Consider the following 11,790-nt stretch of genomic DNA (forward strand, 5'->3'; position numbering starts at 1 on the left):
TGCTATCCGAGTAGATGTGCATTACCTTGCCCTTGTCCTGCCTTGCCAGTATGATTCTGGCGCAGGCTCTCAACGCAGCTAATTCTGTTTGAAGCGGGGTGGGGTGTGGGTCCAGGCAAGGGCCTTCTCAACGGAAGGTCGATTGGACAACACTCCTGCCCCCGCTCGGCCGCACGTCTTGGAGCCGTGGTGGCAACCATTTGGAGTCCACCCAGGCATGCGTGTCCGCAGTGCCTAGGTTAACCTTGAATCTCTTGTGAGGGTGCCATTCAGTTTTGCATGCGTCACCCCCTTTGGACAGCGAACCAAAGAGCACCCTGTCCTCCGTGAGGAGCGAAGAATGCCCCATCTTGGCTTCCCTCCAGGTGCCAGTCAGTTGCAGCCTGGCTGCTGTTGACAGCGCCGCATCTCTTATGATGAGGTGTGGCGGCTGCATGAAGAGTAGCGCTTCCAATGCCGAGGTTGGAGTCGTTCTGAGCGCCCCCGTAATTCCCAGCAGAGCAAGCCTCTCCAGTTTATCCACCGTTTTCCTGTCGCAGGCCTTGTTGATGGCCGGCCACCAGGCAACAGCTGAATAGGTTAGTTGTGGGAGCATGATGGCTGTATAGATCCATCTTACGACCGTGGGTCTTAGCCCCCACGTGCTTCCAAACATCCTTCTGCAGGGCCAGTATGTCCCTATGACTTTGCTGGTTTGCTTGCTGATGTGCTTTTTCCAGCTGAGAAGGCCAGTAATGTGTTATCGATGGAGGGGGGTATAACCACCAATCTCCTCTTGCCAGTGAAGAGCACCATTTCGGTCTTTCCGTGGTTAACCTTGAGGCCATTAAATGTGCACCATCGCTGTATGTGATTTAGTGCATTTTGCATTTTGAAAGATAGCGTACCGCTGTCCTTACTGGACACAAGCAACGCTACGTCATCTGCATAGCCTATCGCCTCCGGCCTAGCTCTTCCAGCTCAGTCAGGAGCCCGTTCACCACTAGGAGTCACAACAGGGGAGAGATAACCCCCGCTGCGGGCAGCCCCGCCCCGCGAGCGCCCTGAACGTGCTGTCGCCCATGGAGGAGGAGACCGCTCTTGTTCGGAGCATAGCAGCTATCCATCTCATAATGGGCTGTTCGATGCCGAACGATGCTGCTGTTTTCTCCATGGTGCTAAAGGAAGTGTTGTGAAAGGCTCCCTCGATGTCAATGAAGACACTGAGCGTGTCCTCTTTTCTTGCCTTAGCACCTTCGATCTTGCCCACCAGGCGGTGCAGGGTAGTCTCCGTTGACCTGCCAACCTGGTAGGCGTGTTGAGAGAGGTTGATCGGATTAGTCCTCAGAGCTCCCATTTTGATGTGCCTGTCAACGAGCCTCTCCAGTGTTTTTAGGAGGAAAAAGCTCAGACTGATAAGCCTGAAGGATTTGGCGTTGTCATAGCTGCACCTACCCGGTTGGGGGATGAAGACAACCCTGACCTCCCGCCATTTGTAGGGCACATGCCCAAGAGCAAGGCTTGCTCTTCATATTGGCAGCAGCCTGTGCAGGTGCTGCGGACCCCCCCAACCCGTCGGGGCCCAGGCTCTTATACATGTCGAAGGAGTCCACAGCCCACCTCAGGCCCGCCATCGTAATTATTTCCGAGGCTAGGCGCCAGTATGGGCCACCCCTCTCTGTTTGCTCCAGAACCGTCCCCGTGCGCGAGTCCCTCCTTTGTAAATTAGAGTCCGGGAAGTGCACTTGGATCAGATGTTCCAGGATGTCGTTGGGCTGTGTGATGATCTCCCCGTTAGGGAGTATGATCTCCCCCAGCCCTTGCGTTGGTTCCCCCGAAAAGACCCTGCGAAGCCTGGCTCTCTGTGGTAGGGCCTCCAAGTCATCACAGAAGTCCTTCCAGGCGGTTTCCTTCGATTTTTTGATGAGTCTTTTGTACTCTTCCTGCGAATTTCTGTACTGAGTCCAGTCCTCATGGCTCTTTGTTCTGTAGGCGTAGTTGCAGAGTCTCCTGGACAGCACTCTGAGTCTATCCAGTTCACGGCTCCACCATGCCACGTTTTTCCCCTGCCTGCTCGCTTTTATCGGGCATGCCTTGTGGAAGGCGCCAATCAGGGCTTCGTGGATTGTGTCCACTTCATCCTCTAATCTGCGCACGTTGCTGGGCCTCAACCGCCGTTCCCTCAACCTTGCCTCCAGCTCCTCTTTAAAAGAGGTCCAGTCGGTAGTCCTGGGGTCCCTGCGTGCGGGACCCTGCAACTTCCCGGCTCTGCCTTCAATGTTGAATTTGATGCGTCTGTGATCGGATAGTGTGTCCTCCCGGTCCACCCACCAGTCAACGTACCGTTGCGCTAGCCTCCTGTCACACAGCGTGATATCGATGACACATTGGCAGCGAGAAGTGATGAACGTGGGACTGGATCCCCTGTTTAGGATCTCCAGGTCGACGTCTGCCAAGTATTCCAAGAGGGATGTGCCTCTGGCGTTGTTGTTTTCACTGCCCCAAACCACGTTCTGCGTGTTTGCGTCGCGGGCCCACAATGAGTGGCAGCCCATTGCTCCTACAGTAGCGAACCAGCTTCCTCAGTTCCCCCGTGGGCGGCGGCAACGCCGAGACAAACGGAAAGTAGGTAGAACAGAAGACAATGTCTTCGGATCCGCCCTCCCCCCGGAGGCCCGCCGTCGCCGCGAGAAGGTCCCTGTGACAGAAGTTTACCATTCTCCTGGCATTAGAAGCTCTTTTAACGGAGATGCAAGTTCTCGGTCCTGGCTCCCCCTGCGCGAAGAAAAGCTCATTGCCCCTGAGGTCGAGTGCTCTTGCCATGCCCCTTGTCACCCAGGGTTCGTGGATGAGGCATATGTCTGTCTGCTCCACGACGTGGCTGCGACTCAAGAGAGCCGTCGCCGCTTTGCAGTGTTGCAGGTTGATTTGGGAGCATTGGACAAGGGTTGGGGCAATGACCGCCCCTACCTTGCTATCCGCTCCCCGCCGTGCATGTCCAGAGATCATCGCGGCTCCCTTACTTGGGGTTAACGTTCCCCTCTGACCTACTGGGCATGCCAGGGCCGTCCTTCTCTGGCCTGTCCCGGCCAGGGGTACCGGTCAAGGCCCACAAGAGGGTCGGTTGAGACCCTCTCGCAGCCCCCGCCGGGCCCCCCCCTCGCCAGTGCAGGCCTTCCCTTCTGCCTTTTGGGGCGCCCCCTTCTCTTTCCCAGTTGAGGGACTAGAGGGGTCTCCGAGGCTCTCGCCGGGTCCCCGTGCGCATCCCCCCCCCCCCCGGGGTCGATGTCACGGGTGTCAGGGGGACCACTGGATTATGAGGGGTCTCAGCGATTCCCTCGCTCCTGCCCGTCCCGTTAGTGGCCTTCTGGACCTGTGGGTCGACCGTTGGTCCCGCAGTCCTCACGGGTGCTGGTTCCCGCTCCTCCGACATTTTCCGAGACTCGTACAAACGAGCTCGTGTCAAGCCGTAGAACGGGCCCCAGCCTAATTTCTTGAGGACCTCAAAGGACCGGAGGTCCATCCCCAGCACCAGGTTTAGGCCGCCGTTTTTGCCCTCGCAACAGCCTCAGACCCTCCACCTCTCAGTGGTACGGCACGGATTCTGTTTGCTTAGACGGTCCAGCGCAACGTTCGCCCCCACTGGTTTCCCAGGGATAAAGGCCGTTACGCGGACCAGTTTTGGGAGCGCATCCGTCTCCATTACTGTGAGGGAGGCCCCTTCCCGCGGCGCTAGTTTGGGCACCGCGCCCTTCAGCCAGTCTTTCGACCGGCCGTCGGTGCACGTCACCCAAAGCACGCCCTGGTCGTAGCGGTGGCTCTCAAAACCAGGAGGATGCCCTTCGACATCACCCCCGAAGATGAGTTCCTCCAGCTTGTCCTGGACGAGGTTGGCCTGTGCCTCAGTCAGGGATGGCTCAGGGTAGCCGCTTGGTATAATTGCTACCTTGCCGCCACCCCTCGCCGCCATCCCGAACGAGGTGGCTCCAAGGCCAGCCCTCACCCTTTGCTTTTTTCGGGCCGCAGTGTCTTCCGGTGGAGTGGCTCCATCAGATCTGGATCTTTTGGACCCACTTCCCCGTTCCTCTCCACCTCTGGCTGTCCCCGATTTGGTTGGAGAGCACTGTTCCCGCAAGTCCCCTGTTACCATTCTGGCCTTGCAGACCCTGCGCTTCTCCGCCCCTGTGCGACAGCGTCCCTCCAGCGTCTCCACTTCCATTTCCGTAGTCTTCTGTGCCCCCGTCGGAGCATCAGAGACTGTAACGGCCTGGACAATCTGTAAGGCCTCAGACATTTCCTCTGTGAGGGCACCGTCCTTGGCGTCAGGAATATTTTCATTAGGAGAGCCAGTCCCATATCTCTAGGTTTCCAGCTCTTAACCTGCCCCACCTCTCCGTCGGCCGTCCCTCTATCCGCCACCTGTGGACGCACCCGATTGGCGCTCAAACTTGTCCCTCTCGTCTCGTTTATAGAGCGCATCGAGGGACGTTCGGGAGCAGTAGCGAATAAACGCATAAAGATGATCAAGAGCAGAGTGTAAGAACGAAGGCCAACAGAGGAAAAAGTAACAAAGTCAGAAAAAGATAAAAATAAAAAAAAATAAATAAAGAGAAACAGCAGCAATTTCCAGTTCCGGATCAGGTGAGAAATATCAGTAAAAAAATAAAGAGAAATAATATTAATTTCCCTTTAGTTGAGCTGATATATTTGAATTTCTCGGCCTTGAGATGGTCGATGAAGGTGCGCCTTGTGACTGGGTCGGTAACAGTGGTCTCTGATTGTGTGGGAGAAGAACTGGTTGAGTACTGCTTGAGCTGGACGAATTCAAATTTTCTCGGGCGGCGACTCTGTACATTGAGCTCCACTGAACACTGACGCTGTCCAATTAACACTCCCGTAAAACACTAATTAGGCGCGAAAACTAAAAAAAATATCCCGCGGATCCGACTCGAAGGGGATCTGGTTCGCGGAATATTTTCAGGAGATGGTCGAGATTTAAGTGGAATATGGGATGATGTGTGAGAGGATCAAATCACCACTCGCGTGGCATTGGTCAAAAAGAGTCACTTCACAATTAAATGTCACTATAAAGAGCTGAGCAATGAGAACACTATATAATTCAAAGAACTATTGAGATATTTTGGAGAAGAACTAATAATGAGGGGGTCAATAAATTAAATAAAGGAAAAGTTCGAATAAAAGCGCGTAAACACTCTCGCGGACGATATGCGAATGAGAGAGAGTGATAAGCCGCAAGGTGGGAGGTGTCGATCATCGCGGTGGTCAATTACACCTGTCCATCAGGTGGCGCCTCAGGTGTCAGAGGTAAAGGCTATTGGTCATCTGAGGTTAGCGAGCGAGTTAATCAGCTGAGTAGGTCATGAGTGTGTGGACGTGTGTGTGTGTGCGAAAAGAATTCGGTAGAAAACCGAACACAGGCGGTATTCAGAGATGCAGCAATCCAAGTGCAGAGCGATTTTCTAATTGCGAAGTTTACTGATTCCACTGGTTCTGATCACCAACTGAGTACACTGATAGGCCTTGCCAGTTTTGGGATTTGGACTAAAATTGAGACATTAATTAAACATACTGGCAAATCATACAATGGATGTCAAAAAACTCTATTTGCGGGAGATTGTCATTATGACTTTCATGATGTTGAAGCAAAATGCTTGCTGTGCTATGTTAGCACATCTCTTTAAATGCACCGCAATACTTGCAGATCTCAAATTTTTTGTATGATTTTTATCAGGCCAAAAAGCCGCGGGCTTCAAGCAAGTGTCCAGTAAGTCGATCGACTTACTGGACACTTGCTTGAAGTCCGCGGCTTTTAGGCCTGATAAAAATCATACACTCAAAAGTCTTCCGCAATGTTTTAAAGGATTTGAACATGTACGAGTAGTTGCGGATTGCACACAAATTACTATACAAAGACCTTCGAAACTATCTTGTCAGCTTCAAACATATTCCCATTACAATGCAACGAACACGGTCAAATTCCTGACAGGAGTCACCCCTGCGGGTTTAATTTCTTTTGTGAGCAAAGCCTATGGAGGAAGAGTTTCTGACAATATTATTTTTGAGCAAAGTGGAATTGTAGATAAAATTGACAAGAAAGATTCAGTTATGGCAGACAAGGGCTTTACCATGGATGAATTTTTCGTAAAAAAGACATCGACCTCATCACGCCAGTTTTTCCTAGAAATAAGACACAGTTTTCACGGGAGGAGGCAATTCTGAATCGTACCGACAGCTCGCGTGCATGTTGAGCGATGCAATCAACGATTGAAAACATTCGCCATTCTCCGTTTCATTCTGCCTATAGTTCTATTGAATAAAATTGAAAACATTTTCACAATTCTCTGTGCACTTGTTAATATTAGTTCACCCATTCTCAAGACCGATAAATTTTCTTAATCTACTACAAAGATAAACACAAATATTAGAATCAATATTAATTCATCTTTGTCATGATATCACAGCGCATAATAATAATAATATAATATAAATTATGATACAAACCAACATGTCGAGATTGATGAAAAAACTTTCTACAGTAGCCTCTCGTTAGTTGCACTCTCGATAGTTGCCACTCTTTCCCCTGATTCGCGTTTCAGACGCTCGAGCGATACCCCTACTCCGCCTCCGATCGATATCGTAACCAAAATACGAAAGAGCCATGCTTGTGTACCACACACACGTTGTTTCCCCGGCACAAGTATTTCTTCAAATGTTTTTTGAATAATTTTAAGTGAATTTAATTAGTAGACTGGCGATAAATGCACCAACAAGATGTCCTTATCTCAGGAGAATAATAAAAATATTCGTAACAAATCAGTGAAACGTAAACATTCAGAATTAACTATTGAGAAAAAACTGTGTTGTATTCGTCGCCTTGAGAGCGGTGAAGACATAAATTCACTCACGACTGAATTCAACGTTGATCGATCTACCATATGGAGATGGAGGAGAAAAAAATCATCTCTTGAAGATTTTCAGAAAACCAACAATCGTCCTCGTAAGCGAATTCGCGGTCCTAATAATCCAGTGTTGGATGAAGCCGTCTGGATTTGGTTTACCCATTCTCGTCTCCAAGGCATACCGATCACAGGGCCTTTTGTTAAGGAAAAAGCCAAACAACTCAATATAAAATTGCAGGGGAGTAAACAATTTGTGGCCAGTGAGGGGTGGTTGAATAACTGGAAGGAAAGACGCGAAATCAAGTCGTTTGGGATTGCAGGAGAAAAACTCTCAGCAGATGTTGAGGGTGCCCTAGATTTTAAGATCAAATTAGCAAGAATATTGGAAGAAGAAAAGTATGGACCCAGTCAAATATTCAATGCCGACGAAACTGGTCTCAATTTCAAAATGTTGCCGGGTAAAACGCTTGCAGTACGAAAAAATCATGGGGCAGCAGGTTTTAAAAAAAATAAGGAACGGTTGACAATAATGGCCTGTACCAATGCCGATGCTTCTCTCAAATTACCACTGGTTGTTATTGGCAAATCCAAGAATACACGGGCACTTAAAAATATTTCTCATGACTCCTTACCTGTCATTTACACTCACCAAACAAGTGCTTGGATGAACTACACAATTTTCGAGGCTTGGTTTAGAAATAAATTTGCTCCGCAAGTTAGGGCATTTTTATTGTCAAAAAATTTATTACCTAAAGCCATTCTCCTCGTTGATAATGCTGGATGCCACCCAAAAGATCTCGTCGATGGACAAATCCGAGTAGTATTTCTCCCACCTAATACTACCTCTATAATTCAACCCTTGGATCAAGGTATCATCGAAAACTTGAAGAAAAATTATCGATACCATTTCCTATCTGCAATCATCAAAGCTCAAGACACAACAGGGACATTGATAGACCACATCAAGAAAATTACAATTAGAGAGGTAATCCAATGGGTAGCTCAAAGTTGGGACGAAGTCTCACAATTGACCATCATCAAATGCTGGAAGCCACTGATACCATTAGTAATTTTCAACGGGCTTCAGAAGAATGAACCCCAACAAACAATACTTCTGCAACACTTCATCAATGCGTTCCTGTTGCTCCAAAATTCGACAGGTCTCACAGAAAATGATATCGAAGAATGGATTAATAACGCTGACAAAGAAAAACCTAAGAACTTATCCGACGAGGAAATTGTTGATATGGTGAGTCCCCCCTTCATTGATGAAGAAACATGTGAGATTGAGAGAGCCGACAGTGCTACTAATCCGAGTTGTGAAGAACAATTTGATGTGAACGATGCTGAGAGACAGGAAACGGAACCTGAACCTACTGCCAACTCTGTCATATCCGCAGAGTGCGCTGAAAACTCCATGGACTCCTTAATTAATTTTTTTGAACATCACGGGGCCCTTGCTCCGTGAATGAATGAATGAATTTTGTTTCAGGATATTGGTGGTCACTATTTCTACGTTCTATAGTAATTTCATCAACAAATGTACAGTGGTTTTTTTTTTTTTAAATAAAAACGGTGAAATGCATTTGAACCCATGTTAATTCAAAAAATCATATCTCAGCTCAGAAACTGACGATTGGTTTTTTGTTGTGCTCATTTTGGAGGGAATTTTAAGAGCTACCTATAGCAAAAATTTCAAAAAATCTGTTGAAAAACGGGTTTACACGACAATAACCTTAATGGTTTGATTCTCTGTGGTAGGCTTCGTTTCCTGTTTGGTTCGACTTCTCCCTACGATTTTTAAGTTCTCCCCGCTTCTTACAATTCGCAAGAGCGGGAGCTGCGAATACTTATCCTTATGCTTTATAAGAATTTTTATACTTATCCTTATGCTTATAAGGATACTTATAATATTAAGGATATAAGGATACTTATAAAGATACTAGTAATTTTAAAATTACTTATAAAGCATAAGGATAAATATTATTTTATAAGTAATTAGTATTATTATTATTAGTATTATTTTATAAGTAATTTTAAAATTACTTATAAAGCTGTAACGGGATTTTTGGAAATCCCGCACATTAAACTAAATTTTCGGTTAAGTTCTCTAAAATTCTGCCATCTCGACTCTCTCCCGGGAATTACTCGAATCGTCGAGGGGTGTGGGGACTGGGGCCCGAGTGCTTAGGGTGTTAGGAGGCCTAAGGACAGGCAACAGCACAGGGCGGACACGGGGAAACATTCCCAGCTCCCCTACGCGACTTGCTGCCATATAGCATAGGACTCATACTGGCGTATGAGCGCTCCATGTTAGATGGGGTGGGCATTCGAGCGGCTGATCCTTCGAAGGGGTTGTTGGAAGGGGTCAGCGATGACTCTCGAATTCGGCGCGCTCCCGGAGAGGCTAATTCCAGGGATATCCTCCCTGTGGCGAGGGCAGCACGTCTCGGCACACGGTAGCTCACCCAGCCGTAGTCGAGAGTGGGGGTACATCGGCACTACTTCTGAGACTGCCCACTCACTCGGCAGAGCCGCTTCGGCTGGCTCCCAGTGCGGACCACTGGCAGCTATCTTTCGAGCCTTTAGCTGGCTCCCAATGCCCAGCATTGGTCTTCTACGCTCCCTAGGTGAGGATCATGCTCTCCCCGGGGACATTCTCTGAGTGAGAGCAATACTCTCCTCGGGTGGTGTTCTCTAGGTGAGGGCCATGTTCTTCCTGGTGATGTTCTCTGGGTGAGAGTCATCCTCTCCCCCGTTAGGCTCTCTACATTTGGGGCTACCCTAGTGGGCCCGTCACGCTCTCGATAGTGTGCTTTTGGGTGAGTAATCCCCACCCTTTCGGCATCCCGGCACTTCGCTATCTTACGGCGCGCTCTCGGCGAGGTGTTCTCAGAGGTCGCCCTCAGCGTCCCAGAACCCTGCAAGTATGCCCTCGGTATCCCGAACCACAGTCTGTTCTCTGTATTATTTTTCGGTCTAGATTTCGGTTATTAGAGTCGCGTATCCGTGGACCCTGGCCCTCTCTCCACGACCTAGCATCCTGAGCAACCCAGGTCTTCCCGCTTTCGTTCCATTCGTCATCGGCTTCCAGCTTCTCGCGGGTAGTTTTACGGTAATGAGGTTATCGTTTTAGTTCTGGGAGTACGGACTCCCCGGTTTTTTGGGTTTAGGGATTTGTTATGCCCCAGAAATACCATTAAATTGAGAAATAGTATTAGGTAATTTCTCATTGACCTGGATAATATGACGACACGCGAAGTGGCACATATTATCCAAAACATGTAAAATCGAATCAAAGAATGTAAATGTTGTAATATAAAATAACCCGAATATTTGTGGATTAAGTCCACATGTATTCGTCATAATGTGAATCACTGGGGTGCAGTGTCAGCAATTCGCCCCATCAACGGCTATGGCCTTTACGTACACCTGGGACGTCACCCGATGTCTCTCCAGGTGTAAAACAAAGATAGAACACTTGTTGCAATCGAATCCACGATGAAATATAAGCTCGTGAGTTCGTTGCCACTGGGGCAGTTAGTCAGGTTGTCAAACACAGACAATTAGTAATCCGATTATTCGTTAAGTCACTTTTCTTATAATTCATATTGCCTGATATTTACGGCATTAATCAAAGACTATAATTATTGAATAAATCGTTTAATCGCTAAAAAGTTGAAAAGTTCTCCCTGAGAGAAATTCATTTCTAATTATCTACAAGTGATCTATCCCTATCATCGAACCCAACCGCTCGGGTCTATAAAATTTTGGTGGCAGCGCAATTTTGGGAAGATGGAGGCCTGATCAACCACTGTCTATCACTTCAAGATAAGAACGAGATAATATCCGGAGCATTGAACTACCTGAATCTACACTGACCGTCATCGCAACCACTTTTTATCCTCGAGGGAGCGAGAAGATTACTTTAAGGTAAACCAGTCAAAGATTATTTTTGAGGATTTTTCATAAACTAGCGTATATGGCGCGCTATGCGCGCCAAATCGTCCACGTATGGGGTGTTATCATTGGAATATGTATATATTTATATATTTCCAATGTAATATATACATGTATAGAATTTCAAAAAGAAGATAGAAAAAAGTCTAAAAATTTTTTATATAAAAAAAATAATTTAAAATTTAATAAATTATATTAAATTTATATATTATATTATATAAGTTTAGTATAATATAATATAAAAATAAAAATATTGAATATTATTATATAAAAAAAAAATAATATAATTTATATATATATATTATTAGATATTAATAATATTTATTGATTCCCTTTCGGGTTACAAGGACTTCCAGTCCCCTCCCATACAACCTAATTTCCTTATACCTACCCCTTAACCTACCTATCTTATGCCTATATTTACATAATATATTTACAATTTACAATTTTTAATACACGGGCCACCCGGGGCCCAATGAGCCAATGACCTCCATGTGCGAGTGTTTGAGCGAGAGAGGGCCTGAGAACTGCCATGTGGGACCTCCGCTTCCGGTCTCCGATGTTCCGCTCCTTCATTTTCGAGCCTATATCCCTCCCACCTACCTTTCCCACCCCGCTCCCCCCTTCCTCCCACTCCTCCTTTCCCTTGCTCTACACGCACTCTTCATCCCTCGTCCCCCCCCCACTGACACTCACCCATTCAATCCTCACTCACTCCCCTTCCCTCCTTTTCCCATTCTATCAACCATTCCTCCCCACCCCCCTTCTCATCCAGTATTTCACACACTCTCTCCCATGCACTCCTGTCCTCCCCCTCTACATTCCTACACTCATCCAACACATGCACCCACGATTCCTCACTGTCCCCACACCTCCTGCATCTCCTCCTTTCCTCCTGAACCCATCCTCTCTCTCCTTTCATACCATCTCC

The 11,790-nt window shown here is 47.5% G+C and overlaps 1 protein-coding gene across 1 annotated transcript; it reads right to left on the reverse strand.

The window, feature by feature from the left end:
• Positions 1-1,430: 1,430 nt before the first annotated feature.
• On the reverse strand, positions 1,431-2,534 carry LOC105272911 (uncharacterized). Its single transcript, XM_011315145.1, has one exon. The coding sequence runs from the start codon at positions 2,532-2,534 to the stop codon at positions 1,431-1,433; it is 1,104 nt and encodes a 367-aa protein (XP_011313447.1).
• Between the last annotated feature and the right edge of the window lie 9,256 nt (positions 2,535-11,790).

This window comes from Fopius arisanus, unplaced genomic scaffold, assembly GCF_000806365.1.
Source record: "Fopius arisanus strain USDA-PBARC FA_bdor unplaced genomic scaffold, ASM80636v1 scaffold00404, whole genome shotgun sequence".
NCBI lineage: Eukaryota > Metazoa > Arthropoda > Insecta > Hymenoptera > Braconidae > Fopius > Fopius arisanus.